The sequence below is a fragment of the Westerdykella ornata genome (genome assembly GCF_010094085.1).
Source record: "Westerdykella ornata strain CBS 379.55 unplaced genomic scaffold EI97scaffold_1, whole genome shotgun sequence".
NCBI classification, from domain to species: Eukaryota; Fungi; Ascomycota; class Dothideomycetes; order Pleosporales; family Sporormiaceae; genus Westerdykella; species Westerdykella ornata.
Window position 1 is genome coordinate 1,954,753 of NW_022986851.1, and position 23,500 is coordinate 1,978,252.

General features: G+C 51.0%; 7 protein-coding genes across 7 annotated transcripts; 4 read left to right on the forward strand and 3 right to left on the reverse strand.

Moving 5' to 3' along the window:
- Nucleotides 1-137: 137 nt before the first annotated feature.
- Nucleotides 138-1,009, forward strand: EI97DRAFT_429356 (uncharacterized protein). The gene is made up of 3 exons (XM_033797423.1): nt 138-271; nt 373-492; nt 620-1,009. The coding sequence occupies exons 1-3, from the start codon at nt 269-271 to the stop codon at nt 821-823; spliced, it is 327 nt and encodes a 108-aa protein (XP_033658845.1). The 5' UTR covers nt 138-268; the 3' UTR covers nt 824-1,009.
- An 11,824-nt stretch (nt 1,010-12,833) lies between these two features.
- EI97DRAFT_364746 (uncharacterized protein) lies at nt 12,834-14,196 on the reverse strand (the record flags this gene model as incomplete). The annotated part of the gene is made up of 2 exons (XM_033795011.1): nt 12,834-13,783; nt 13,833-14,196. Coding segments are annotated over 2 exons (1,314 nt in total), but the record flags the coding sequence as incomplete, so codon positions are not given.
- A 587-nt stretch (nt 14,197-14,783) lies between these two features.
- Nucleotides 14,784-16,216, reverse strand: EI97DRAFT_429359 (Phox-like protein). The gene is made up of 5 exons (XM_033797424.1): nt 15,557-16,216; nt 15,451-15,476; nt 15,294-15,388; nt 15,159-15,216; nt 14,784-15,100 (listed from the first exon to the last, which is right to left on the reverse strand). The coding sequence occupies exons 1-5, from the start codon at nt 15,926-15,928 to the stop codon at nt 15,037-15,039; spliced, it is 615 nt and encodes a 204-aa protein (XP_033658847.1). The 5' UTR covers nt 15,929-16,216; the 3' UTR covers nt 14,784-15,036.
- A 514-nt stretch (nt 16,217-16,730) lies between these two features.
- On the forward strand, nt 16,731-17,405 carry EI97DRAFT_367346 (uncharacterized protein; the record flags this gene model as incomplete). The annotated part of the gene is made up of 2 exons (XM_033795082.1): nt 16,731-16,994; nt 17,046-17,405. The coding sequence occupies 2 exons, from the start codon at nt 16,731-16,733 to the stop codon at nt 17,403-17,405; spliced, it is 624 nt and encodes a 207-aa protein (XP_033658848.1).
- Nucleotides 17,406-18,450: 1,045 nt separating this feature from the next.
- On the forward strand, nt 18,451-20,183 carry EI97DRAFT_26247 (ubiquinone biosynthesis hydrox). Its single transcript, XM_033794230.1, has 2 exons — nt 18,451-18,817; nt 18,877-20,183. Exons 1-2 carry the CDS (start codon nt 18,496-18,498, stop codon nt 20,037-20,039), a joined length of 1,485 nt encoding a protein of 494 aa, XP_033658849.1. The 5' UTR covers nt 18,451-18,495; the 3' UTR covers nt 20,040-20,183.
- EI97DRAFT_26182 (ChaC-domain-containing protein) lies at nt 20,150-21,664 on the forward strand. Its single transcript, XM_033794226.1, has 5 exons — nt 20,150-20,374; nt 20,454-20,485; nt 20,593-20,642; nt 20,719-20,723; nt 20,794-21,664. Exons 1-5 carry the CDS (start codon nt 20,208-20,210, stop codon nt 21,365-21,367), a joined length of 828 nt encoding a protein of 275 aa, XP_033658850.1. The 5' UTR covers nt 20,150-20,207; the 3' UTR covers nt 21,368-21,664.
- EI97DRAFT_491262 (Zinc/iron permease) lies at nt 21,361-23,188 on the reverse strand. The gene is made up of 2 exons (XM_033802259.1): nt 22,800-23,188; nt 21,361-22,740 (listed from the first exon to the last, which is right to left on the reverse strand). Exons 1-2 carry the CDS (start codon nt 23,032-23,034, stop codon nt 21,554-21,556), a joined length of 1,422 nt encoding a protein of 473 aa, XP_033658851.1. The 5' UTR covers nt 23,035-23,188; the 3' UTR covers nt 21,361-21,553.
- Between the last annotated feature and the right edge of the window lie 312 nt (nt 23,189-23,500).

Consider the following 23,500-nt stretch of genomic DNA (forward strand, 5'->3'; position numbering starts at 1 on the left):
GACGCATCTGGCAATCTCCAGACCGAGCTTGGGCCACTTCCGATGCGATGCCAAGAGTTGAACGAAATCGACAGGGGTTGCGGGAAGGCGGCGGGATGTGGAAGCTCCGCGCCGGAAATCGATGGATGCATGAATGGGAGGAGCTCTCCCCGCGTTTTCGTCCGGTAATAGCTAGCTTCAGGATCTTTGAATCAAACACTTGATCCAGGCGTTTACGGAACTCATTGACTTGCGATTATATCGAGTGTACTACTGCACAAGAACAGCAATGGTAAGTTCTATTTGACACAGTACGAAATCGAGCTCCGGCTATGACGACATGTCAATAACAGTACTGTGCAGTACACGAGCAATAGCTAACACCCACCTCAGGCACCCACCGACACCATCGCCCTCGTTCTCGGCGCCCTCACTGCTGGCGGCGGTATCACGGGATATGTGCGCACAGGATCCGTCCCCTCTGTTGCAGCGGGCGTGACGGTCGGATCGCTCGTACGTCTCCCTCTGCTGCACATCTCCCAGCAATCCACCGACCCCATATCCTTCACCTCCCACGCCCAATCCATCACTACAACTTCACATCATGCCTACAACAAAGTGCGCGAACTAACACCAGCAGTACATGCTCGGCGGCTACCGCATCCGCAACCGCGCCCCCTACGGCGTCGAACTCGCCCTCCTCGCATCCGTCATCCTGGCCGGAAGCTCCATCCCGCGCGCCGTGAGGACGGGAGGGAAGCCGTTGCCCGTGCTGCTCAGTGTATTGGCGACGTATGGGCTTTGGACGTTTGGGACGGCGTTTTCGAGGGGGAGGGTGAATTAAATGGGGAAATGTGCGTGGAGAAAGGGAGATCGACAATACAGAGATGATGAGGACCTTGCAAAGGGCGAGGAATATATGCGATGTTCTCTGATTCTGGTCTTTGGGCCGAGTCTGGGCTGTGGTGTCGTGCTTGTGATGGGGCTGCAGCGACGAAAGGGGTATTACTAAGCAAACATTCAGTGGAAGGTTGTAGTAAGACCCAGATGCCCAAGTGACATTCTCGAGGCGGTTGAGATCACAACGCTGTTACGGACATGGGAAACACGCAGTATCGCCGTTCATATAGGTGGTGATCATCATCATCATCATCATCACCATCATCACCATCATCACCAACCCAAGGTCACGAAGGCCCAGCCGCCACTCATGTTGGCGATGACTATCTCTTCAAAAACTGCGGACTCATGGTGCTTTTGATACTCTGCTTGTTTTCTTCTTTCTGTGAGCCATGAGCGGAACCTGGATCGATCTTAGGTCACCACATGGCGCAAGCATTCACGAGTTTTCAACTCGGAAATCACTGTGTAGGTAAGGAAACAGGACCATCGTTCGTTGACGACCGAGTGCGGCCTTCATATAACCAATTCTCATTTTCTTATGTTGATATCGTCTGCCGTACATGGCGCGTTTCAGGCATCTTTTTGGTTCTGGTTTCGACATGGACGCTGTCCAAGTGTTTTTTTATGTTAACACTATTTGATGTAACCTCCTCCGTCCAAAGTTACGAGCCAGAAGGCACATTGTCTCGCGTCGAGGTCTTTTTACCTGCGAAAGCTCGAGGGATGGTCATCTTGAAGTAAATACCAGATTTTTGGTTCTGCTCTCCGGCACATGAACCGGACAGTAACTTGTTTTTATCTGCGAACTCGTCTTCATCACGTATCTGACTTCCACTTTAGGGTGTTGCAGCTCGCTTTCGATATTTCATGAGTGAGGAGAGACAGCACATAATTCTCCGCAAGCCAATTTTATAGGCGTCCCCATGGAATGGCCTCATACACTTTTGGAATCTCCGTTTTGTTTGATGCTGCTCTGCGGCACATCTAGCTGTACTGTGGTTCTTTCCGGATCTACCCTCCCTTTATATAGATACATGTAGAGACTTGAGAGGCCGTTCTAGCTGATGTAATCTCGTGCCCCCCTGTCACGAGCAAGGAGAGGCATCACCGTGATTGATGTAGTCTTCGGCGCCTTTAGTTCAGAAACTTCCAAGAGTGATCTCCATCATGGCCCGAATCGTGGGGCTTTGGAGTTCTGCTCTACACCATATTCCGTTCGCCCTGGGTGGTATTTTGGACTCGATCCCGCCTTCATAGGTTGCATGATAAACATGTATTTTTGGATTGGTAATGCAGGACTGTATGGAGCTGGAGCGAGCAAGGAGAGACATGGCCCATTGCTTCCAACTTTCGGTTTTTGAGGTCTCCAATAGAGTCACGGGGTATTTTATATTCTCGATGATTAGGGATCAAGGAAAAGAACGGTCCATGGGTCACAAGAGATGACATTTGAGCAAATCGGTTGACGCTTGCAGGACCGTCATCAACTCTAGTCCGTACCTGTTGAGTAGCCGGTTTCACAATCGGTGTTGATCTCATCAGTTCGGTTTGAAGATATATTAGGGACTTTTGAACCTGGCATTTGGAATTATATCAATGGAGCGTCCATGCCTTTGGAAAATGTAGATTCTCGCTGGAAGGGGAGACCTTCATAAAAAGTTTTTAATGGCGTTTCCGCGTGCTGCCACCCTTGGGCTTGCTCCAAGCATGATTTTTTCAATCCTATTCTTGGAGTTTCGCGGTTCGGGGTCCGTGGTTGCATGCTGTTGCTACTGGTAATGTTTTTCACAAGCCAAGCCATCCATGGAAGCAGGACATGTCACTTCTTTTGGGACACTTTGGTTTCTCGGCTCATGGGCTGGAATTTGCCTATTTTTTCACTCTCTTTTTTCCCGTTTTTCTTAGTTTTTAGGCGGGAAATGAGACTTCGTAAAGCACATTTGTTCGTGAGCGGAATAGAACAACAGGTCTTGGTGCGACCATTTTATAGCCAGACCGCTGTTAAATTCAAGAGTCGCGTTTCTGTGACGTAGCTGTTTGCCGGTAGGGTGGGTCGCTCATCAATTTCAAGCTTGAGCATCTTTGACACGGTCATGGCGGTTCAGTACCTTGCTTTTATTGTAGGGACTGTAATGATTTGCTCTGTGATTTGAATCCATGTCTTTTCGCTGTTCTTTTTCATGCTTTTGCCTCTAGAAAAGGTCGGAGCGCCCGAAACATAAGCACGCCTGCCCTATCCTTTAACGGTATCTGCTGGGGAGCAAAAGAAGGGAATGGGCCAGAAAGCATCGGTCGGAATTCCTAATGCTTTTGAGATGTGACGTTGAGTTCCTGAAGTGCATGAATCGACAGACATGTCGATGTGTGGCTCCATATTTAGAAGTCATGCTTGTGGGAGCATGTTAAAACATACAGATTGCTTAAAAGGTGCACTTTGCGAAGCCGGACATGAGCTGATTTTGAATAGCTGTTTTGGGATTGTGGAACAGACACCATGGATCCAGGTGCATTCGATTAGATTGACTCCAAAGGCAGCGACATTCAATATGTCCATTTGGGTAGGAATATAATGGGACAAGGTCCTATATCTTGTAGAAGTAGCCAGTTTGAGAGGGTCACAGAATGGGATTCTTTTCACTCATGTCCGCGGATTCCATGACTCCAAGCGGTGGTGGGAGACGGAACTGGTGCATCACCCAATTCTCGAAACGGTTTTAGTCCAGAGCATTGTTAATGGGGAATCAGAATGCGAAATGCACATTAGCAGGTCGTCAATAGTTTAAATGAAGCTTGGCCGCAAGGGCATATTGAGTATGTCGAGCGGTTTTCGTTATTGGATCGATGTAGGCGTTATTAAATGGCATACTCCGAGTTTTGCGTTTCGAGAGTGGGATTGCCGTGTCATAATACATGTGTTTGACACATTAATGTTGCAGCTTCATTGACATGGCTAAACTGATAGCATAGGTGTGAATGAGAACTGTGTTCCTCTAGGAGGCGGAACATTGAGTCGTTATAGACAGTTCGGGAACCCTGCGGATACATATCGCGGTTGTGTTCGATGAGAATCTTGGGAAGAAAATGCTCAGGCCCATGTCGTCTCCCCTTTGACAATTGGGAAAGTCTACGTTGTGAACAGAACTGCGGTCTATAGCTGCGGGTCAGTGACGTTTAGGTTCAGATGCCCTGGATGCGACGGAAATGAACCATTCCAACGCGTATTGACGGGTTTTAGCTAACAAGACACTTGTCCTGGTGTACACATAACGCAGATTGACCGCCTATCGAATACCAACATGTAATAGTTCGTAGACTGCGTTGTGCAGTGCAATCGCATGAGGGTGTCTTTTGCAACGGAGAAAGGTGTCTTCATAGTTGCTCCATTCTGGTAATTTGGGCAACAGTTATTTGAACTTTGTCCTGAATCTTTAGAAGTAATAGAACACAGCATTTGGTTTATATACGAAAGGCCCTGTGCACAGGGAAGGCGCATGATAAAGAGTAATTCCTGGCGAGAATTATGGGCCGCCTGGGACAATGGAAACATGGAGTCCTTTGAAGGTGATTTTCGAGGTAGCTAACAACGCCATAGGGCTATCTCCCGGAATCAGTTTTCTGTCTGCGGATAGTTCCATGAGTAGCGTGTAATGTGTATTGCCGGTAGTGAATTCGGGCATGCATTGTTTCAGAGCCCGAGAGAGGTCAACAGATCCTTTGTTGCCTTGCATGATTTCCATACTTCTAGGTTTGGCAATCTTGCCCGCACTCCGTTTGGGTCCGGTGGAGACAGCAGATCGTTTGCGACGAATCTTTTTGGTGGCGGAGGCGAAGAGTGTGTATGAATGCTCATCATGGGACATGTAGTAGATTTAAGGTGTTGTTTTAGGACTGACCCCGTCGAATCTGTATGCCCCTGATATTTAAGCGGGCATGTGGAATACTTACAGAGATCAACTCATAAGTTTTTTCTGCTGTGAGATTCGGCTCTTCCTCTGGTTCCGTGAGCGGAGTCTCAGCTAAGCATTTCAGGGAAGACAATTCTAACGCCTTCGTCGCATAAGGTTTCTGGTTTAATGAGCTCAATTGCGTTTTCAGCGGCTGGAGTCATTGATCCACCAATAGATGTTTTTGGAAGATCAAATGAACGGCAGATCCATATAACCAATGGTCTCCTGATTTTTTCTGCAGACCCGGGCTGAAGTGACATTATTGTAGTTCATCATGTTTAGAAAACAGACCAGTGAGAGCTACTGGCCGTCAATCATACGGATATTTTCCCCATATTTGAAATTAAACGAGGCGAGCCTTGCTCCCATGCTTTCAAATGTTCTTAATTTGAAATCTTGCTTGCAGAGCTCGGATAAGGGTAGAAAGCAAGATACGAGCTCCGAAAGATCGTAGCTCCATTAGATTGGATTTGGACGATGAAGGAGGGGTAGCCAGCTCTATCTTTATAGTCATGGTTTGCTCTGTAATCCTACAGCGCTCTCGTGTGTCTGGACTGGTGATTAGACTGGGATCAGGAATATCTTAGATAAATTTGCTTTCATACGCGATCTCTGCCATCGCTCATGCCTCTAGAGTGTTCAAGTTTGGTGAATATGCGATCGCACAGACTGCATTGTTTTAGGCTCATAGGGAGAAAGAGCAGGCGTCCACGAGGTCTGGCGATCGACGTCATGTACTGTTCTCGTCCATCTGTGGTTTCCAAGTACATTCAGAGAACAACAGGTGGTTTCTGGAAACTGGGAAGGGAACAGCGGCCTTGCCGAACATATCATCGCGTCCATGTGACTTGAAGAGCGAGGCGAAGAAAACTAGCTCCTGCAGTTTATGACCTCCAAGTTTGTCTCCCATGATCCTTGACAGTCCAGAATTTTGAGTCAGTCCACCACTTTCTTTAACCAACATGAATTCGTCCAGGTACAAATGTTTGCGAAATATGGCAGAGCTCAGCAGCAAGTCCCTAAACGTGCGCAAGCTTATCCTGTCTTAGAGAAAGGGCGAAGCGCCGGCAGTTCCATTGTCTCTGGTTGGTAAGGCTTCTCGCTCGCTCACAAACAGAAGAACAGCCCCATGTCCCCATTCAGACATCATAATAAGAGGACAGAAGCAGACGTCTCCATTTTGCTCCAAAGTGGTTCATTCTGACAGAGTAAAAAAGCAGAACCAGACGTCTCCATACCTCCTTAACGCATGATTCTTGGAAAAGAGCTGTGACCGACTGGACCACCTTTTGGAGTGCAACTGGGCCCAAGCGACTGATAAAGAAGACCGCAAAGCATTCTGAATTGGTTACAGTCTTGATCGGCAGCAATCATGGACTCTTTTAGAGCATGAAGTGAAGCGCTGGACAGCTCAATTGTTTGAACCCTAAATGCTTTTTGCAGACAACATTGTTAGGGTGCACTTGCCCTAGTGTGCTTGGTCATTACGGCGTGAAGTTGGCTGAAAAAGATTTGTATTTGAGAGTCATGTACTGATGCACAAAGAAGAGGTTGCCACCTTTCTCTTTCCGGTGGGATGCAGACGGTTCCATTTCCATGGAGACTGGTAACTTTGGTACAAGTAACAGTACCACAACACTGTCGAAGTGGGTGGTAGACAGTTCTTCTTGTTTAGACAGATGCTTGCGGTCTAGAACACAAGGTCGAATCTAAAGCTGGCAGGCCACCGAACATATCGTGACTCGGGAGGAATTTTCTGCTAAAACGAGGACGTGGCATCACCCGGTGTACCGAATCATCATGTCGTTCCAATGCACGTCTGTCCGAAAGGATCTCGACACATCTCGCCTTGCGGCACGGCATAGGAAAGCCCTTATGGATTGCGTCCATGTGTTTTGCCAACTCCGCGCTATTCTCAACTCTGTCATTGCATTCGGTGCATTTATAGGGCTTGATCACCGTAGGCTGATATTTGTTCTCGTGCTTGGGGACGAGATCTCGATTTGTAAGACGTCATCGTCTTTTCAAACAGAATCATCGTAAGCTTTCCGCATTCTTTGAACAAAGAGGAAGAGTGGTCTTTTAGGTAGCAGACTAGAGAATGTAGGAAGTTCAATGGCCGTTTTGTAGGAAAAGCAGCGAGGGCACATCAACACCTTCCACAAATCATCTACTTCGTTCAAAAACCTAGAATTGGGGCTCCTTTGGGCTCCTGCTATACACGTTGCCTAGTTTCAAGAACGTGCATACAGCGGTATTATATCGATTTATACTCCAGAGCCGCAAAGCGCGGGACATACGACATGCGACGTTGTCTTTTGAGAGTGGACCGAAGGGCATACAGCCTCATGTACAGCTGGTCCATGGATTAATTCAAAAGCCCATAAACAGTCCATGCCGAGTTCTTCGGCTTATCTCCTGATTTCTCAGAGAAAGTGCATAGCAAGGCTGGCATCAAAATTAGAATCCAAAACTGCCGGAAGTCGCTCCAACATTTGAAAGTTAGGCAAAAGAATGGGAACATTCTTCCATGGTTTCTCTGATGGTTTTTCGAGGTGAGGGATGGCACTACCAAAGAAGACCCTCGTTTATCATGACAACAAAGGTCGGGATTTCGTGTAACCGTCGTTTTGGAATTCAAACCAGCAATCTGCATGATTTGCCGGCCACGATTATTCTTTTTGGAGAGGAAAATGGAACGCAGACAATCCCACGTCATTCTGCATATTTCTTTTAGCTTACAGCGTTTCGTTATTGGGAAGTGGTCATTCTTCCTCTTGCATAGGGTAGCAAGTCGCAACCGGGCAGTAGTTTCAAAAGAATGCAGACCAGCAGTCTCAAGGCACATAGAATGCATCATGCGCTGTTATGAAGAGGATAAAGAAGAACGGGGGGCTCCTTCATACATCCTGATCGTCCCTGAATATTTCGTCCTTGGAAACAGGAGCAATAAAATGTCATTCTGGCTTCACCTACGGAGGAGCCATTCGGAGTCAGAATCAAGCCTCGAGATCTGCAACAACAGTCCGGACAACATGATTAGAGGACTGTCTTCTTTAGGAAAAGGAGAGCAGAGGACGAGCGACTCTTATCTCCATGATTTGTAGTAGCGGAAGATCTTAAGGTCGTTTGCAGACAGCCCGGATACCATGACATTCGATGATTCTTCTTTCTCAGAAGGCATCGCCGTTAGACCGTTAATTAAGACTTTGAAATCTACAACAGCAGTGCGGAGAACATGGTAAATGTGTGATTGCCATTTTCAAGGGACAAGAGACGGTGGGAGAACCACTCCATGGACTTGTCTGCTGACTTTTTAGAAACAGGAACTATCCGCAGGTTCCCTAGAGGCTTCTTCTTGACGGCAAGTGTGAAGTGCGATGTAGGTTCTCCTGGGATCGAGAAGCCGCTGGGCCCGGTGCCCAAACCACATATATTCGCTCAGGAACACTTTGACGGAATGCACGAAGGGCCAACACGACCATTTCTCTATTACTTCAGTTTCCTCGAGAAACAGCACCTTGGCGCAGCATCCTTCAGGTTCTTTTACTGGAAGGGCCATGTTCTCAATGCCTTCTGATTCAGAGTGGAAACAGGCAGCAGCACTCTGCAAAACATAGAAGAGTGAGAGTGGAATGTATTTTGCGCGATAGAAGAAGGGCAGATGCGTCCATGCGATTTGCTCAGGTGTAATTTCAGTAACACCGCTAAAGCAGGCACCGCCCTTCTAATTCTCTTGCCGGAAAATTCACCTCGGACTTTCATGCCGCTGGTTGTTGCAAGGTGCAGAACCCATGGTATAAAGGTGGATTCTCTTTACAGAAGAAACGGGGGAGGGCGAATCCATGCATCCAGTTGGCGAAATTCAGAAACAACGCCCATATAACAACTAAGCTTTGTCTTAACAGAGAGTGCATTGGCGGCTTTTATCTCGTTTTAAAACGTCGATGAAGCAATTGCAGGACATTTCAAGATATACTGCAGGCTTCGGGAAAGGGACGAAGGGCAAACAAATCAATCCATCGGCCGACTACATACCCGCTTAGGAACGATGGGAGACTTGTTACTAACGCTCTTTGAATTTTTCTGTGAGACATTGCATGCTTTTGCGTGGGTGTATTTCAGAAGACAGTAGGCCCTGAGACATGACGACATCGTATGTCGATTTTTAGACAGAGGGAGAGCAGGGCAGACGCCTCTATCGCGCTAATACGAAGTATCTTTGAAGGCCAGCACATGGCAGCATTGCGTTGGGATTTTCAGACCTACTAATTATGTCTCCCATTATCCGGTTCGTATATGGAAGAAGGTCACATAAAGCCAGTACAGTGCCGATATGGCGAACGCAGGGGCGTAGAGGGCAAGACCGCGGATGCGAATGTAACAGATAGACAAAAGCTTTAGACTCCGACGATCTACAAAGCTCTCATGAACGTGAAGACCGAAAGTTGGAGACTCCCTCCTTCCCGCTAACGGCTCATCTTCTCAGAACAGGCGCATCCTGTTTCTTGTTTATCGTTGTTTTTCAACAGTAGGAAGAGCACAGATTCTCATCCTGCGATAGTCAATCGGTTTTTGGCGGTCATCGTTGCGACATTCGGCGTAAGTTGGTGGAGCAACATGAACCGTGTTCAGCTACCATTTATTGGACGATCACGGCAGGAATCAGTCAAGAGACACAATATGAGGTAATAATCTCGTGGTTGATTAAGTATGGAGGCCCCAGCCGACTATATCCCGACTCGTCCCATGCAGCAACTGCTGCGGAGTTTTGAGGCAGGGTAGAAGCAGCAGTCCCAACATTGTTCCAGTCTTCGGAAGCTTTTAGAGGAGCTGCACCATAGAGTGTCCCACACTAGTTTTTCGAGAACGGCAGAAGTAGCAGATCCCCATAAACTTTGGACTCATTCTTTTATAGTCGCGCCACGTCGCAGCAGCCCTGAACTGCTTAAGCCAGGGAGGAGGAGGAGCAGATTCCAACATACTTGTCCAGCGCGAAGTTTCCAAAACAGGAGCACCATTCCATGCCAGGGAATGCGCTTTGGAAAATAGGGGAAGTGCTGGATTCCCATATGCGATGCTTAGGTTAATCTTTTTAAGATTCACATCACCTCGCCATATTGATTTTACAAGTCCGGAAGACGGAGAAGCACTGGATCTCCTTCCACATAGATCTAGTCCGGGACATATTTTCAGATCAGGCGCCCATGTCATATCCTCTTATTGTAATCAAAGAGTACCAGATCCCCATTTCGCACCACTCAACGCAGTTTAGACAGTGACACCGTGTTACAACTACTTGCAACCCGAACATCAGGGAGAAGCAGCAGATGCCCACACAGGCATGGACACCGTCAAAGAAGTCTTCCAGAGCGGCAACACCATAGTTGCAGAGGTCTTATGTTTTAGGAGAAGGGAAAAGACTAAATTCCACATGCTTTCATTGCGGTGATGTTTCAGATCCAAGCCTGCACGGGAGTCTCTGCCCCGTTGAAACGGAAGAAGCGGGAATTCCACCATCTATTCCGGACATCGATCTGTCAGACGACCGCACCATGTGTTGAGTGGAACTTCATTTCAGGCAAAACGAGAAGTCGCAGATTTCCACATGAAACCAGATCGTATGTATTTCCTTTCAAAGCAGTGCATTATAACACTTTCTTCCAAAGTGTTCAGACAGACGGGCCGCACGGTCATCAGTCTCTCCACACGACGGTTTTTTCACGTCCATGAAATCTGGACCGACTTGTTTGGAATCGGGAGAAAAAACATATTCCACCACGCTGCACTGCTAGCGTTGTCACACCATCTGGTCCTTCAAGGACCGGATCCAGAATCCGGGAGACGCAACCGACATACATTCTGGGGTTTGGCTTTTGAGATTAGAGAGAAGCGGTGGACTCCACATGGGTAGGATTCCTTGATTTTTGAGAATTTCACCATGTAAATGACGTCGAATGTTTTGAAACTGGGAGAGAGAGCAGATTTCATAACGATCATTGTAACTGTCTCTCAAAGGAGCCACATTATACTCTTTTCTCGATCACCTTCTGGACACGTAAGAAGCGCGGTCCCAAGATCGGAGTCGTAGGAGGTCTTTTCAGAACAACCGTACCATACTTGATGAGTGCCAACGTTTGGAAAAGCAGAGGTCCAGTTGTATTCCCACATCACCTCTCTTTCGGAGGCTTGTGGAGGGCTACCGCAACATATCTTTCCATCTCAAAGTCTTCTTTGAGAAGGGCAGAAGCAGCAGGGGTTCAACATATAATCAAGCTGCTCTAAAGCCTACGCAGGCCTTCGTTAAGAGTCGCACCACATGAGACAACAGTAGATAGCTTTTTTAGGAACGAGAAAGATCGGCCAAATTCCGACATGTATACACCCCAGCGTTGTATTTCGGAACATCAGACCATCGACGCGGTCAGCAAAAATCTTTGGAACGGAGAAGCGACGAACTCCAACATGCCTTTCACCTGTGCCTTCTTTCAGTAAACCCGTAGGAAATCATGTGGGTTTTCGGGGTCGTTCCGCCGCGCTGTTTCATTTCCAACGCCGTTGGGCTGTTCCATTTCCCCCTTCTTGAAAGCATGTCCATCGGATGAATCAAGCAAGTCAGCCGACGCTTTCTCGGAAACGTAGGAGACGGACAGCATTCCGACTTGGTGTATGTGGAATCTATGGCATTTCGACTCAGTCCATGGTGGCCGCTGGACGATTTCCGACTCAATCCATGCATACGCCGCTGAGGGACTTCATACTCGGAAGAAGGGAGCGGATTCCAACATGGATTCCTTCAGCTCCTGTTAGAGCAACCGCAGCATGATCACTGATTTGCAAATCTTTGTGATAAACGGGAGAAGCAGCAGATCCCGACATGAAATCTTTTGCTTTTTTCTTCAGAAGAGCGCCCGCTCGCCAACAGTTCATTTGGATGAGCTTTTTAGGAACTAGGAAGAGGAGCACGCGACTCCGACATAATGTTTTCCGAATTTCTTATGGGAAACGGGAGATGCAGCGGATTCCGACATGGTGATACTGTTTGCTGTCTTATTCAGAAGTGCCCCCCCTCGCCATGGTTTTTCTTTGCAGCGCTTTTCAGGAATAAGGAGAGGAGCAGTGGACTCCAACATTCCCCGTTCCGAATATCTTCTGAGGGGACAGACCCATGCACTCCCTCTATCGGATTTTGGAAAACGGGGGAAGCAGATGGGATCCTCATGAATTGCCCCTATATCTCTTTGAGGGACATACCCACGTACTCCCTCTCTCGGGATTTGGAACCGGGAGACATAAATGGGAACCACGTCGATTGTCGGAGTATCTTCTGAGAGACACACTCATGCAGCACATCTCATGATATTTGATTTCCAAAAACGGGAGAAGCAAACAGGGATCCACATGGAATCCGGGCTCGATTTTCTGAGTCATTCCATTATCTCCCGTCCACCATTTTTTCTTTTTTGGGTTGAAAAGGAAAAGGAAGCAGAGAAGCAAAGTGAGGAAGAGAAAGAACAAGAAGCTCTCCCTGAGGATCAAAGGGGGTTTCTATATATGCGTCCCCAGTGCAGGGAGAGGACACGTGCCTACTGTAGCGATATCACATGAACGGAGAGGTGTGTACATTTTGAAACATGAACCCCAAATCAACCATCAAACAGACGAGCACGGATGGAAATCCGCAGATATCGTTGATTCATAGTGATAATAGTAGTATACACATCTTCCCCAGTCCCTTCCCATATGCCAGAGTATTCTCGCTGTCTCGAGGGAACCCCAGATATCCACTTGTTCATCTCAGCTCGAGACCGAAATCCCCATTGATATTTGGATCTTGTTAAGAAAAACCTCCTAAAATCCTTCCATCCTCGAAGGCAGCAGAAGAAAAAAGGGGTATAACGCCAACGGCAAAAAGTTCCTAGCCGAGGACACGAGCTCTGTAAAACCAGCTCATTCTCCACCTTCCACCCATTTTGTCGATACAGCACTCTCCACCTACTGCTTCATCCCGCTCTCGCGCTTCTGCCTCCTACGCTTGCGCGCATGGTCGCGCAACGCTTCCGGCGTAATGTACTCGTCTGGAATCTCAAACTCGGCTTCTTGAAATTCAGGGATCTGCTGCCCAAAGGCCGTGGCATTGCGACCATGTCGATGCTTGCCCAGGGCGGCTGCACGCAGGTGCGGCTTGCTGTAGAACGACGTAAAGGGTGTCGTTGGCTCCGGTGGATGCGCGGGTAGCAGATACCCATGCGGACGAGGCGGGCGTCTAGGTTGTGGAGGCTTGGGTTCTTTCTCCTTCTCCTTCTCCTTCTCCCTTTTCTTCTCCTGAGACTCTCGAGGCGTGTTAGCTTCGGTACCTGCATGCGATTCTTCCGATTCGGGGCTCTCTTCATCCTCACGTGCAGCGTGTGCAGCTTCCTTCTCCGCGCGGAGCCGCTTCTCTTCCTCCTTCCAGATCCGAAACTTGTCGACAAGGGCCTCGACCTCCTTGACGAAGTAATCGCGCTTGGGTTCCCAGTCCTTGCGTTCGCCGTCAGTAACGCCCGTGACGCCCATGACCTTGAGCCAGTCGGGGCCTAGGAGTCCGTCGAGCAGGCGCTCCAGCTGCACCTTTTCGTGCATTGCTCTCTCCTTTTCTATGTTCCGTAGCTGCTTCTCTTTCCGCTCTGCCCGGCGATGGGGCACGAAGAAAACGGAATCGGAAAGCGGATCGGCGTCATCGTGTACGTGTGAGGCTATGGAGGAATAGTCGAGGACCTGGTATGCGGTTGAGGATTGCGCTGAGGGCAAAGAGGCAGTGGATGATTTTCGAGCGGGTGATTGAGTTATCGCCTTCAGCGACCGGGTAGGTGTGGGCGGTAGACGCGATGGTTCCGGGGTGGAGGTGCGCGCGCGTTTCGCTGGTCTCAGAGGCTCGTCTGCGATGTATATGGAGGTGTGGAGGTCGAGAGCATCTGCAATCTTTTAGCACAAAAACCGAAAACTGCATGTGATTCACAGTACCCGACTCCTCTGGAACACCGGCTATAACCTCATCGTAGTTGGAGAAGTATGTCGCGAGGTCGCTCTTGAGACGTGAGCCACCATCCTGGCTCCTCAAGCTCCGCTTATCTTGTGACGGTGCTGCAGCCGTGGGTGCCCCAAGACGTGGTTTGTGAGACTCAATTTTTGGTTTCCCTAAGCTTGAGAGGACCTCGTCAGCGCATACGGAAAGAGAGGCCGGAACCCCATTCGTGATGCGGAGGAGCTGGCCATGTGGTTGTGTAACGGTGACTTTGGTTGGTGGTCTCGGGTCGGCCGAGCTGTCAGCGATTAGAGCTTCTGCGGCGAGGCGCTTTCTGGAGCTGCTGGAGCTGGTTGGCGCTGGGGGCAATGGTGAGCTGGACTGTGGAGGGTGTTCTGAGGTGAGAAGGGAGCGACGTGATGATTGGCGCGTCGTTGCGGCGACTGGGCCGCGACTCTTGTAGTCGTCACGAGCAGTTGCGGGCGATCTTGAGTTGGTGTGGTGTCGCAGAGCGCGGTCTGTTGCGGCGCGTGGAGCGGGCCTGGAGGAGGTGGCCATGGATGCGCCGTATGTGCGGGCTCATCTTCAGGAAAACCACGAGCGAGCGGCCATTGAGAGGGTTCTCAAGCAGGCCCAGGTTTGGTCGGGGTGGATGATGGCAACTGTGAGGGATGGATGGCTCGTCGGACCCTTTGGGTCGGTTGGCGAGCTGCCCGGCCGCGATGGAGCCGTCGCGACGTCACAGAGTGTTTCACTTCTCACGGAAAGCTTGAGGATGCCAACGGACGCGTTTCTTACGCTTCGTGTTGTTGTCAATGACGAAAATTGCAACGAAATGAATCGGAGGGCTTCCGGTGTTGCTGGGGTTGAGCGCCACAGTGGCGGTGCGCCAAGTTTAACGGTTCGACGCGAATTGATTCGCATGCTATCAGTTCCATCTTGAAGCCAACGAGCGTAAGACAGATGCGGTAGGAAATTCGTTTTGTCGTTGGGTTTAGAACAAATGCATGCTCACTTTCCGTTTCTACTGTGTACAGTACTCATTAAGCCAGAACAAACGCTGATGTGGTATCTGCCTTCGTAGAGAGACAAATGAATTGTGCTTTTTTCAGCCGTCTTCTTAATTGTTCCAAAACGCTTAGCGACAAGTCATTAGCATACAAACCTGAGACAAGTATCAACAGAGAAATCAAACTATGGACATCAGGCGAAGAGAAACTCCTTGACCACGGGGGAGCCAGCGAATTCTGGGTTCAAGAGGATGCAGCTAAAAATACATAGTCAGTTTCGGTGGTGCGGGGAAGCCGGGGTAGGGAACGACCAACTTCAAAAAGTAGGACAGGCCGGCATGTCGACGTTCTAGAAAGCGCGGCCGGAATTTGGCTATCGAATTGTCAATATCGAGTCGATCCAGGAAAGGCAAGTGGGGTCAGAAAGCAATGAACAAGGCCGTGACGTACAGATCACACTCTTGGGCGGCAGTGGTGGGATGGCGCCTTTTGCGTGAGGAAATGTCTCAACCAGTTTCCGCCGCAACTCATCGAACTCGGAATACCTTATGGTAGGTAAGGTGAGCCAAAGACGATGGGTACACGAGGACAGGGCAACGCGGCCTACCTCTTGCGAATCTTCATAGGGCCACCCTGCCGAGCAGTTAGCATTAGGGAAATGCTACCCTATTTTTGAAAAACGTAACACGAGCCGCATGGACATGTGCACTTACGTCCAAAGTCTCAACGGTGCAGTTCCACACGACATAGGACCCGGCGCCCGGCGCCGTCCCACCCACAATCACGTAATCATCAATCGTGACACACCTGGCCCAGAGCGCTTTGCACTGATCGGAGGTTTCGTCGGTGTGGTCTTCGAGGTGGATGGGCGCTGGATGGGCGACGTCATGGACCGGTCCCGCACCGTTCGTGAGGCTCTGGTTGCTGCTCAGGTCCTCGGTCTGCTCGTCTCGTTTCCAAAACGGCGGGACGATGCTGTTGCGCTCTGGACGCAATGGGACCGACTGCGAGGAAACGCGGCCGTCGTCGGGTCCGGCTGGGGGAGCGCAGAGGTGTTGGCCAGTGTCAGAACCCGTAGACTCCATCCATCAGCATCTAGCAACGTCAGATGCCGGAAAAGGCGGGGTGTTGCGGAGCCAGTGAATTGACTAGCAGACTACTCGGGACAACTGCAGAAAACGATAGCGAATACGCAAAAGAGGGGTTCAACCGTGTAATCAATCCGGCATGATATGGGTGCGTGCAGTGCGGGGTCATGCAGTACGTGGGCGACGTTTGAGTGCCCGCGGCCAAAAAGGGAGGCAGTGCCAACGTGAGGGGTGAAATGGCAACGTCTTTTGATATTGGATCCAGCGCCAGCGCCCCGATGGTTCGACGGGTTTCAATATGTTCATGTTCATTGGAAAAATCCGCTAGGACCGGAACCTGCCTAGCTTGATTCCTCCAACGCCCTAGCAGGGATAAGTCCGTCAAACGCAGCGCTGCCACTGGGCAATCACGTCTAAGCTTCATCGACCAGCAAGGGTTCGCAGCTCTAGCCGTGTTTAGCTTCACGCCTTCGCCCTTTATCAGGACGACTCTCCAACCTCGCTCTCTCCTCCTCTCACTTCCTTCCCTCTCACAGTCCACGCTCGCTCTCGCTCTGGGGCTCGTCGTCGCGCCTTCGCTTCTTCTTTGGACATATTTATCCCCCCTTCGTTACTTCCGTCTGTCGCTGTCGTCGTATCTTATCCGACTATTTAATCTCTCCTCCCCAGGTCGTGAGTTCGCATTCCTCCATTTCCCAGTCAACCGCTCTTCCCCACCCAGCAGTCTATCGTCCGCATCGTTAAGACAGACCTTTTGACTGACTCCCCGAAAGCATCTCTCAACTCCAACCTCATCACAATGCTTCCCATCTTTACCCTCGGCCTTGCCGCAGTCGCTGGCTTTGCTGCCGCCCAAAAACAGCCCCAGAACAACTACCCCTACACCATTGACCCCGAGTCCGTCTCCGAGTCTGACAGGCGGACCTGGTGTGACAACCAGCGTGCCCAGTGTCCCAACATCTGCACCCAGCTGCCCGGCGTTACCAGCACAACGACAATCGAGAACGACTGCGATTGGGAGGCTCTCACGTACTCTTGCGTCTGCGAGAACGGCAAGTCCCCTGTACGTCTTCCCTAAACCCAAGTCTTCATGACGCTACTAACCCCTCGCCAGAACATCACCCAGTACTCTCAGACCCTTCCGTATTACATCTGCCTGGCCTGGGGCACCCAGTGCGTAGCCAACTGTGGACCCGACAACGAGTGCGCCAGTACCTGCCGTGAGGACCATCCCTGCGGAGCCCAGGAGCCCCCGAAGCCGAACAAAACCGCCTCATCGACGGTTTCGTCCACAACCCCTACCCCCTCGACGACGAAGGGCACGAGTGACATCCCTGTTGATGGCTTCGGCGGTGACCAGTCAGACAACTCGAACCAGCCTAAGGGCGCTGCTGTCATGTTGAACCTGGGACAGGGCTACGGCATGGCAATCGTGGTGGGATCCGTCGTGGCGGCGTTCGGCTACCTCCTGTGAAACGGAGAACCACCAATACCACACCGGCGGGACAGCCATGATCTCGTTCATCGATCATGGGGCAAGGATATACAAGCACACCACCTTCTACACTCCCCACTTTCACCCAACACCGATCCGTCTCCGCTACCACCGTCTTCTCATTTATCGCACATGCATAGCGGCCAGCTTCCACAGTTTCGCTCACGCATCGCATCTCTGTTTTCGGATAAATCCATGTCATCTGCTGTCTTGGAGGAAGATTAGATACACTGTCGTTGTTGCAGAGCGTGGGTGGTTGCATGACCACGGTTTTCGGTATTCTTTCTTGGTTTTCTTTGCCGGCTTGTTTTACGCGTAGTCATTTCTAATCTTGGGAAAAGGGTTATGGAGGATGGATGGAGAATTGCAATGGCTAGTAGCTCTATTGCCTAATGCATCTGTAATGCGACGGACAAATGAACAGATGATGATAGGTGCCGTGTCCGTCCACGTCAGCTTCGTTTGGGCCTTGCATTTGAATTCTGGTTGTGCGTCGTTCTCGTTCCCGTGCTCATGCTTACCCAGATGGTTTGCTCCCCGTAGAATGAGGCTAGAGAGCGCGATTTGTGGTGTTGTGTGTTACACTTCCGACGTGGTGGCTTTCTCGAGGTGTGACATGAATTTCGAAAAGATATCCAGTTGCGGGTTGAGTTCTCTCGAATGATGGAGTGAGCAGTGTACATGTATACGGAGTGCGTCTGGCTTCAATGTCGAGTCAAGATGGTGGCATAGGGAAGGAAGAGTGCATGTTCTTTGTGGATCAATTATATTTGGTTGCGGAAACCCCCGCTCAAAATATTGGTTAGAAGTTGTTAGCAGGCAGCTAAGTCGAGACTTGTAGTGTCTACTAAGTATGGCTGTTTGTTTGATATTCACCAAGCCTCATCAGATATTCCATAGCTGGATCGCAGCCTCGGCTTAGGATTGCTAGGCAGGGGGAGGTGCGGAAGCTAGACCTAATTGGTCAAAGAGTGCAGATCCATGTCAAAACGTTCCTCCACCAGAGCAGATCCCCGCATTGTATCTTGAACGTCAACTAAGACCGTCACCTTCAATGCGGTAACTTGTAATGCCTCCTCGAATACCGGTGGCATCGCGTCGCCTCCTGTCATCGAGGCCATTGTCCTTCACCATTGTTGAACTCCAGCGACGCTCCGCCTCGAGCTCCGCAACAACACCGGAAGTCTACGATGTCGTCTGTGTCGGAGGAGGCCCGGCAGGACTAAGCTTGCTCACATCATTGCGCGCGTCTCCGGTAACAAGCGCGCTCAAGGTTGCGCTGGTAGAGGGACAGGATCTATACAAGAGTCGACTACGGAGCGATGCACCGCTGGATAGCTTCTCGAATAGATGCAGCTCCTTGACACCGGCTTCCGTTCGGAATCTCCAAGGCATGTTCAATGTCTGCTTTTGGAAGTATACGAGGGGCATGAGGCTAATGGAAGTCTAGAAATCGGTGCATGGAACCATGTTAATCATGCGCGAGTCCAGGCCTACCAGGAAATGCAGGTATGGGACGGCGTATCTGACGCACGTATCTCATTCGACTGGGACTCGGCGAGGCCGCTTCTCTCCCCTAGAAAACCTACACAACCTACGACGATTGCATACATGATTGAAAATGTCAATACCACTACCGCACTTCTCTCCCGCCTCTCCGAACTGGGAGGTGTCGACATCTTCTCGGCGTCCAGGGTGGAATCAATAGAGCTGGGAGCGGACACGGAACAGCTGGACTTGTCATCGTGGCCGATTGTCACTTTGTCAAATGGACGCACGCTAGCAGCACGGCTACTCGTGGGTGCGGACGGAGCCAACAGCCCCGTGCGGACATTCGCGGGGATCGCCTCACGTGGCTTTGACTACAACAGACACGGTGTAGTTGCGTCGCTGAAGCTAGAAGGTCCTGGCTGGGGCGGTCCCAATCACAAAATTGCGTATCAGCGTTTCCTGCCGACCGGTCCCATCGCCATGCTTCCTCTACCGGGAGACATGGCCACTCTCGTGTGGAGTACGACACCCGAACGTGCGGCGACACTCAAGTCATTGGCTCCGAACGACTTTGTTGCGATGGTTAATGCTGGGTTCAGACTTTCGCCGACGGAGCTCGAATACCTGCACACGCTGCCCTCGGGTCAAGAGGAGGAGATTGCATGGAGAGAGAAACATACTCGTGTTGATGAGCGGAGCGTGCCCATGCGGGTAGCATCCGTTCAACAGGGGACAGTTGCCTCGTTTCCCTTGCGGATGAGGCATGCCGACACATATACAGGCGAGCGCGTTGCTCTGGTTGGAGATGCAGCACATACCATCCACCCTTTGGCAGGACAGGGCCTCAACCAAGGTCAAGGAGACGCAGCATCTCTGGCGCAAACAATATCAGAGGCAGTAAAGTCGGGACAGGATATTGGGTCTACGCTGGCTTTGGAGAGCTACAACAGCGACCGCTATGCAGAGAACAATACCATGTTGGGCGTCTGCGATAAGCTGCATCGTTTATACAGCACAGAGGCCTGGCCCGTAGTTGGCTTGAGGAGTGTGGGTCTCCGCGCTGTGGATGCCATGGGTCCTCTGAAGGGGTTTTTGATGGGCAGAGCGGCTGGTGGTTCGTAGATACCATGTTGTATTATATCAGATATTGTATAGTAGAGGAAGAAGGCCCTCGAGCGACAGTAATATCTGCCTCCGCGCTAGAACCTACAATGGAAAAGGCCTGATGATATCACTTCTTAGAATCCTTGCGACATTACTGAGCAACCGACCCCACTATTTGTTGACCAAATGTTACCCCTCCAAGGCTTGAATAAATACGAAAACATCAAACTCCGGGTTTTTCTTGAAAGACATGATTTCAGTTTGCCAGCGATCGCAGAGATGACAATATCAGAGCACGAGAAGGAGATTGCAGAGTTTGGGAAGAATGACGACTTCTGGATATTTGGATACGGGTATGTGTACCTTTGCCCTTCGTCTTTCGGCGACCGCATCGGTAGGATCCCATAGAGCAAGCCATTGACTGTGCAACAGGAGTTTGATCTGGAAACCCCCGCCGCACTATGGTACATCAAACCACCTCATACCCTTTTGTCCACCGCACTCCATCCCGTCCTCCATCCTCCTCGGCATCCTCCTCACCCTCCCGACTGACACAACCGGATACACACAGACAAAAGAGTCCCCGGGTACATAGAAGGCTACGTCCGGCGCTTCTGGCAGGTACGCAGTTACCTCAGCAAGCTCCCATCCCATATCCCCTCGCACCTTTGCACGAGCTAAATAAGAGATCCCACAGGCTAGGTACGTCCACTCCCACCCCTCCACGCACCAACCGCACACCAATCTAACACCTCCCTCCTCCCTCCCCCAGCGAAGACCACCGCGGCACCCCTTCCTCCCCAGGCCGCGTCGTCACCCTCATCGACCACGCGCACTGGCTCACGCTGCGCGCCCGCGACGCCCACCCGGCCAGCGAACGCGTCTGGGGCGCCGCATATCACATACCCACGCACCACGTCGCCGAGGTGCGCGAGTACCTGGATCTGAGGGAGATCAATGGGTACAGTATACAATTCACGCCGTTCCATCCTGCGTCTTCAGTAGGGGATGAGAAGCCAGCGACGACGCCGATACGATGTCTCGTATACATCGGCCTACCGTCGAACCCGCAATTCGTCGGGCCGCAGGATCCGCGCGAGTTGGCGAGGCATATCCTGCAAAGTCGGGGTCCGAGCGGGGAGAATAGAGAGTATTTGTATATGTTGGAGGAAGGGCTGAAGGGTTTGAGTGGCGAGAGTGGGGATGAGCATGTGGCGGATTTGGTGAGGGAGTGTAGGAGGATTGAGAGGGAGGAGGGCGCGAGGGAGGAGGTGGAGGTGATTGGGGTGCCATTGCATAGGAAGGGCAGTGTGGAGGAGCAGGAGGAGGTGGAGAAGCTGGGTTGACGAGTGTGATTCCATATATGGTGCGGGCGTATAACATGTCCATGCAATTCCATGACATATCCAAACGCCCGCTTGCAAAACATATAGAGAAAATGGTATCTTACAATCCGTATACCGAAAGCATTGCCAGAACGCCCAAAGATGCGAAGCAATTTTCCTCTTACTGAAAGTAAGAAGCCCATCCATCTATGCCCAGGCACCCACGAGCGACATCAGAGCTGCGCCCCCAACGACACAAATACAAGCTTGAATCCTCTTCTTGCCCGTGAGCACTCTATAGCTGTCCTCGCTAAGAAAGTCCTCAGCGAGGAGCTCCACCAGCCCCGCGAATAGAAGGAGTCCGCTACTGATAGCATTCATGAGGCCCACTGCGAGGAGGCCCGTCTGACTCTCAGGGTCGTAGGCGTTGTGAATGGCCAAGCCAATGGCTTGTCCGATGGGCGTGGTCGTCCCGTAGGCAAGACACATCAGCCAGGGCTGCGGCGAGCGAGGAGGGAATTTGATGGCACTGATGCGGGCCCCAAGCGCAAAGCCTTCAAATGTTTGATGGAAGGAAATCGCAACGAGCAAGACGACGAACGAGGCGCCTGTGGCTACCGAAACCGCCATGCCGATGAAGACGCTGTGGAAGAGAATGCCTGCTTCGAGGAGAAGGCACTGGAGTAACTGTCTTTTTCGTCTTTCCTCTTCGGCCGCATCGTGCTTCTCGTCGTTCCATTGGATATCGGATCGTCGACCATATCTGCTGGGTGATCGACTATGATTGCGTCCGCTGGGGTTACTGCCCCTATGTCCACCAGCTCTAGGTGAGATTGGCCTTGAAAGGAGCTGTACCTCGTCAGAATGCCGATCCGGATCTGAATCATTGCCATCTTGTGACATCCTGGGCTGCAGAGGGGCAGCGTCTGCATCTGAGGCGGCGGGATCCGAAAATGAGGGACCGGCCACCAGATTGCCGTCTACCTCCGTCGTATAATCTGGGACCAATGTTTCAGCATCGCCGCTCATTGTACTGGCCTTGTACAGCGAGAAGCTACGGCTGCTCCTATGTCCACTGTGTATGCTCCTGGAAACCTCATCCATCTCAAAATCGGCAGTATGAACATGTCCTGCGCCCTTCGATGCGAAGTACATCTCGATCCCTACTACCACAAAAACTGATGTCATGGCGATCAAGCCCGGCATGGCCGGGTAGCTAGTCGTCCAAAAAGAGGGCAGGCATGGGTCCGTCAGCGACTGGAAGGCGGTCGGGAGCAAGTGTATAAAGGCCGTGGCTATGAGCACGCCGGTTCCGAAATGACGGGAGAAAAATAGGAATCTATGCGGCACGGGGAGTTTGGGGATGCGGTTTACGATGACAGGGAAAGCGCATGCTTGTCATGGTCAGCTATGGGTGCTCACAAAGTCAGACCGCTGCATCGCCGAGACGTACCAGCGAAGCTCACTGCAAGAATGAGGAATAGGGCAAAGACATGCATCTCCGTGTTGTAATAGCCGGCGCTGGCCTTGGTCCCTCCGCATGGTGGCTTCGCATCCTCCCCGGCCTGAAGCCTTCTGCGAAGCTCATCGTAGAGCAGGTCTGAGGGAATCTGGCTCCACGCGACATCTGGACGGTCAGCTACGTCAGTAGCGTCCGCATGTGGGGCTGAGCAACAATTGCTGGGCATTGACGCGTCGATCAGGAGACATACCTGGAATGGCCTCTCCTTGGGCCATGGGGCGGGTGTGGGAAGATGGCGGGAGCTTAATAGAGCTTCAACGGAGCACAAGGATGGAGTCCCACACAGGCGAATAGGAAAGCGGCCGTAGGGGCCAAGTCCATGGGCTCACTTGAGTATCTCCGTTGGACAAGTCATCTGTGTCATTTGGATAGTACAAGTACATGCGGGAATCGACAGATTGCGGGCGAATATCATCAAGCTAGAGCTTTGAAAGACTGCAGGGTCCTCGGGGACGGTTGCGGAATGCCAAGGCGCCAGGCTCGGTAGGGCAATAGTTTAATCTGACGACTTTCCGCCAGTGATGGACTGCGGTAGAGGGGATAGCCTAGCGCAGCTTTTGCGGCGCATGTGTGTTCACAGTATCTACTGTATGTACAGCGAATGTGAGGGGGCATGGCGTGTAAATGTCTGC